This window comes from Dendrobium catenatum, unplaced genomic scaffold, assembly GCF_001605985.2.
Source record: "Dendrobium catenatum unplaced genomic scaffold, ASM160598v2 fragScaff_scaffold_1595, whole genome shotgun sequence".
NCBI lineage: Eukaryota > Viridiplantae > Streptophyta > Magnoliopsida > Asparagales > Orchidaceae > Dendrobium > Dendrobium catenatum.
Window position 1 is genome coordinate 1,335,354 of NW_021320057.1, and position 5,307 is coordinate 1,340,660.

General features: G+C 35.4%; 1 protein-coding gene across 2 annotated transcripts; it reads left to right on the forward strand.

Annotated features, from left to right (window-relative positions):
- The first annotated feature begins 225 nt into the window (after nt 1-225).
- LOC110108227 (arabinosyltransferase XEG113-like) lies at nt 226-4,828 on the forward strand. Of its 2 annotated transcripts, none has more exons than XM_020838779.2 (4): nt 226-872; nt 953-1,228; nt 1,311-1,516; nt 4,493-4,828. In XM_020838779.2, exons 1-4 carry the CDS (start codon nt 671-673, stop codon nt 4,811-4,813), a joined length of 1,005 nt encoding a protein of 334 aa, XP_020694438.1. In that variant the 5' UTR covers nt 226-670; the 3' UTR covers nt 4,814-4,828. The 2 variants fall into 2 exon arrangements, with proteins under 2 accessions (XP_020694438.1, XP_020694441.1); XM_020838782.2 differs by having other exon boundaries at nt 228-872; nt 4,458-4,594.
- Nucleotides 4,829-5,307: the final 479 nt, after the last annotated feature.

The window sequence follows — 5,307 nt, forward strand, 5'->3', positions numbered from 1 at the left end:
ATCAGAAGAATAAACAAAATAAACAGAAAAAAGTTTGGACGATATGTCAATAAATCATTCCAAGCTTTCACTCCAGATAGAGAAAAACCTAAAAGAGACAAGAATGCAAATCTGATTTTAGAGGAGAAAAATCAGAAAAAGAATACATCAAACAACATAAGAAAAATAAAATAGCTCTACTCAAATAATAAAATCGCTAAAAAATTCACAAAGAAGATAGAAGAAAAAAAAAAAAACCCAAGCGAAGAATAGCCTAGCCTAGCCTAGGTCAGCCAAGAAACCCTAAGAAAATTTCTCATCCCGAGAGACTCCTAAGTTTTTCCTCAGGCGATTCCTCGCCTTCTGTTGTTCAGCTGGGACATTATTATCGCTAAAAAAAAAAAAAACCAAAAAAAAAAAAAAAAAAAAAAAAAAAAATAACCCAACGTGCTCAGCAATGGCAGCGTCGCGTGCTCCTCTTATCGACGGAATCGAACGGTACTCCTATATTTTATGTGCGTAAAACAAAAAAGTCAAATCGCCCCGACAAGCATCTTGGCGAAAGGCATTCTGTATATTTGGTCTCCTCCTCTCTATGGGGATCTGGTGGATTTCTCAGATGGTGAAATAGGGTTTCTCTTCTCTTCATGTCTAGTGCTGGTTGTGCTCCGTTCAACTAATCGATTTAGGCATGGCTGCGTGCAGTCCATTCCAAGAGTTCTCCTCCGGAAAGCCGCTCTTCATGGCGGTCTATGTAACAGTCTTTGTTGGAGTCCTCTTTTCCACCCTCTTCATCGTCTCCTCCCTCTACTCTGCGTCCAACAGCGACAACAAAAAATCACTGTTCACCGTTGGATCGTGGCTCTCCCCATCGTCTTCCCTCCCTCGACCTCGTAATTACTCAATTAAAACCATTTCTCCTCTTCGAATCACTTCTTCAGTGTGATTTATGCTAATTGTTGATGTTTAACAGAGGTAGATGTTATCGGCCTTCAGAACCAATCTACCAGTGTCAATATATCTTCTGATGCTACTGTAGAAAACTTCCTGACAAGAGCTATATGGGATCTGCCTTCTCCAGATTCGAAGATTCCGGAATTAGCGTCCTTCAGGCTCACCAGGGAGATGGTGGGATATCGGGCTAAAGATAATGTTATAATTGTAACATTTGGGAACTATGCTTTCATGGACTTTATCTTAAATTGGGTGAGGCATCTGACAGATCTGAATGTCTTCAACCTTCTTGTAGGTGAAATCTCTTACTTGGTTCTATTGATATCTTTGATTAAAGGTCTACCCTGTTATTAAGTAGGAGCTTTCTGACGTTACAGGTGCAATGGATACCAAGCTGTTGGTTGCTTTGTATTGGAAAGGTGTGCCTGTTTTCGACATGGGCAGTAATATGAATACAATTGATGTTGGTTGGGGGTCACCAACATTTCATAAAATGGGAAGAGAAAAGGTTTTTTTGATAAACGCACTTTTGCCTTTTGGCTACGAGTTGCTAGTGTGCGATACTGATATGGTTTGGTTAAAGGTATATGTTATCTCTGTTTTGTAGGTTTTCTTTACTTAGTCTTCCTAACATTCGCACATGCCTTGATACTATTTGCTGAGGCATTACTCTCATTCCGAGCTTATGGCAATTTTTTCCTGGAAACTGATTTAGTTTTAATCTCCTCAAAGGTAGGTCCAATTAAACCTTTTCTATTCAACAAGCCCAAGGTTCAAATCTTGTCATATCATTGAGGACTTAGGTTCATTCTAGGAAAAACCTAAGGGAGATACCTTATTCTAGTTAAAAACGTATGTTTAGCATGATGATAGCAATCTTTGTATCTTAATTGGCTATCTGAAACTATCTGCTAACTGAAAATGAATTAGGTTCAAGATATAATACTTTAAAATATTCAAGTTCTCTATATAGCTACATCTGCAAGATGAGAAAGTATGAGCTAGGCAGGAAATTGATATACTTGAGAAGATTTCATGCATTGGTGATGGGTGGGCAGATAATATGTTTGATTTTTTTTTTTATATAATTGCCCACTAAATTAAGTAAGTGCACGTGTCGATTTAGTAATAAAAGTGATATAAGAGAGTGTCGATTCCACGAGGAAGTGTTATGCTACAATAAAAATTTTCTAGTACTGCCTATTTAAGCTTCAATGTTTATCCTACACAACAAAAATCAGGTTTGAATTCTGTATTGACTAAGAATGCAGAAGAAAGATAAGATACTAGTAGATAAATTGTTTTGGATTAATGACAGTGAATTTTCAAAATTTTCCTAACTAGACTCTCCTATGTTGGTTGTGAATCAGAACTTATGCATTCTTAGATCTCTATCAAGCTTGTAAGGAAGTGAAGGAATGTTTATTACCCTCCTATAATTATTATTTCTCCATAAGTTTTAGAACACTAAACATCCTATGTTTAGCCATGTAAGAGTTCCATTTCAATATTCCTAATTGTTCCAACATTGCCCCATCGAGGTTATATGTCACACTATATTTTAATTCTGCACATGACCATCGTATATATTAAATTAAGAATGAGCGGTATATTGAAAACATCCAAAATTATAAGAGTCTATATTAGTAATTACTAAGGCTTCATATCATTAGAACAAAACTAGGAGTTTTAGTTAACCATGTAATTAAAATAAAACAAAACAAATTTCATTGATTGTTTCACAAAGAAAGTATAAGGAGAAAAGTGTAAATATTTATCACCAGGATAGTACAACTTCATTCTCCACACTTTTATCTTCTTTAATTGCTTGCTTTTTCATAATAAGGTAGGGTAACCACTCCAATTGCCATATCTTTCTCTGCTCTGGTCCCTCTTAGATTTAACTCTAAGGTTTGCACTACACTCAGCATTCATAACTCACTGAAATGATAGAACCCCCTCACATAAAGATTGAAAAACTATTTATATTAAGTACATAAATGAACTTAAACATTGCAGCGCTCGACATGTGGGGTTGCGACGTTACAATATGAATTAGTGTCTCGACGCTGCTAAGTAGGCGTTGCTGCGGCGCCAGAATGATTTGGCGAGTTGTTTGGTTGATTTGTTGCAGCTCCGTATTTCGTCAGCTGCTCCCTTGTGATGGTCCAAAAGTTGAGCACTGCAGCGCTTGAATGTGTAATCTAGATCTACAACGTTGTGCAATTCGGTGCTCTGACGCTCAAATTCCCAAGACTCCGGCATTGCGATGCTGATTTTTGGCGTTGTGGCATTATGAAGCGCAATAGCGCTGACCTTTGTTTTTTCGGGGCGTTGAATTAATTGATATTTTTTGAGGCTATGGCGTTGCGATGTCCTGATCTAGTGTCGGGGTGTTGTAGACATTGTAACACTGATCGTTTGAGCGCCGTGACGTTGGTTCAACACTTGTGAATTTTTTTTCTTTTTTCGAGACATTCTTGTACAACATTAACTAAAAATAAAATTTTCACTGGAATTTAAGACCATGAAACACTACATAATTTTCACTTAATGGTTGGGCATCAAATTTTATTCTCAAAAGATACCTTTCTAGCCTCCTGAACATCTTCTGGTTGACCAAACTTGCTTGTTTGAGTACAAGGTGTTAATTCTCTGCGCACAGTTGCTATAAACATCATGAATATGTTATATACCTTTGAGTTCAGCTTGGGTTGTGTTGCGTAGACACTCTACTAGAGGAAGCCTTCATATTCAACGAAAGGATATGCATAACAGTGCAGTACCTTGAAAATATTTTGACCGTTTTGATTGCATTAAAGCTAAATGCTAGCATCCTTTCTTTTTTATTGGCAATATAACATGCTATTTCATACTACTTTGCATCTCAACATTATGCCATACGGAATTGGGTTCACAAGTATTGAAAAGAAATCATGAAGGTGGGAATTGAATTCAACTTTTTTTAATTCAGTTAATAATTGTATATAAAGTAACTAAATGTTACTTTCTATTTTGGTACATCTAGATGTTTTGATCAGCTTAAAAATAAGAAAATGTTATGTTCAACCTAGTTGTACATAGATGACCTGATCAATGCTATCATAAATAAAGAAAATGAGAGAATTATATTCATCATTCTCTTGTCAATACTAAAGTCTTGATTTTAGTTATCTATTTTCATAGTTTGGAAGCAATAAACTATCGGTATATTGAATATTTATTTCTTTTTAATAGAATGTGGCTATATATTAATTAGTCTGCACACCTTTTTTTAGTCATCTAATGTCTTGTCATTCAAGATTTACATTCGTCCACTCACTCAAGTGGTTAAATCCGCTTAATTTAATTTGAATTTTAGATCTCTTAATTTTCAAGCACACCAGTTTTTATAGTAAAAGTTTCATGTTATCTTTTGGGGCATAAACTATTGGTTCCTATAATGCTTGTATTTCTTGAGGTTTTGCATCATTTATATTTATTAATTTTTTTGGTATTAGATTTCTTTTTCTTACTATATTCAGCTGGTGTTCTCTTGGATTATTCATGCTTTGAGCAGAATCCACTTCCATATCTTGCCCGTTTCCCTGAAGCAGATCTCTTGACTTCAAGTGATCAAGTTATACCTACCGTCACTGATGACAGCCTAGAAGTATGGCAACAAGGTGTGATTTCTTGCTTATTAACAACTGTCAGCGTATGCCCAGGCATTTTGACATACTGCAGTTTCTTGTATTTTATATTGCAGTATCATCTGTTCCTTTTTGTGTCATTTGGACACATTTTTGATCCATTAGTATCACCTTGCACTGATGGTTTAGTCAACATTATAAGTTGTATTAGTTGTCTCCTTCGTCACCTCAAGTACCCTAGAAATTGAGTTGTGCTGCAGAAATTTAATCCTTTATTCACCATAAGTATGTGAACGTGGATTTTAGATTACCGTTGCAGGCCTGGATTGCTCATTTTGTTATGTCTTAAGATTAATTTGGTATGCCTATTGTTTGAAAAGTTGGGTGAGAACCTATTGCTGAAAAAATTGTGGTGAAAAGTACTGTTATTAAAATTGTTGTTTCTATTTGGTAGGATTACTGACTAGGCTATTATGATTCACTGACAATTTTCCTCAAAGAGCCGTGTGGCATCCGACATGACGCACAGCCGACACGTGTCTTACACACCAAAGATGTGTCCGATTAAAAATATTAAATATAAATTAGACACGCGTGTTTTAAATATTTTATGAAATTTTTTAAATATAATTTCTTGTATTTAAATTTTTTATTTATTTAAAATATAAAACTCAATTTCTTATTTTCTATCCACAACACCAAATCAATCGCCCACATTCAATATCACATTCATTGATTTTTC

What these genes read in the sequence shown, in the direction of transcription:
- LOC110108227 (XM_020838779.2), top strand. Translation starts at nt 671, where the DNA reads ATGGCTGCGTGCAGTCCATTCCAAGAGTTCTCCTCCGGAAAGCCGCTC. An exon ending in GTCTTCCCTCCCTCGACCTC is followed by an intron (nt 873 to 952) that starts GTAATTACTCAA and finishes GATGTTTAACAG; the next exon opens with AGGTAGATGTTATCGGCCTT. An exon ending in TGTCTTCAACCTTCTTGTAG is followed by an intron (nt 1,229 to 1,310) that starts GTGAAATCTCTT and finishes CTGACGTTACAG; the next exon opens with GTGCAATGGATACCAAGCTG.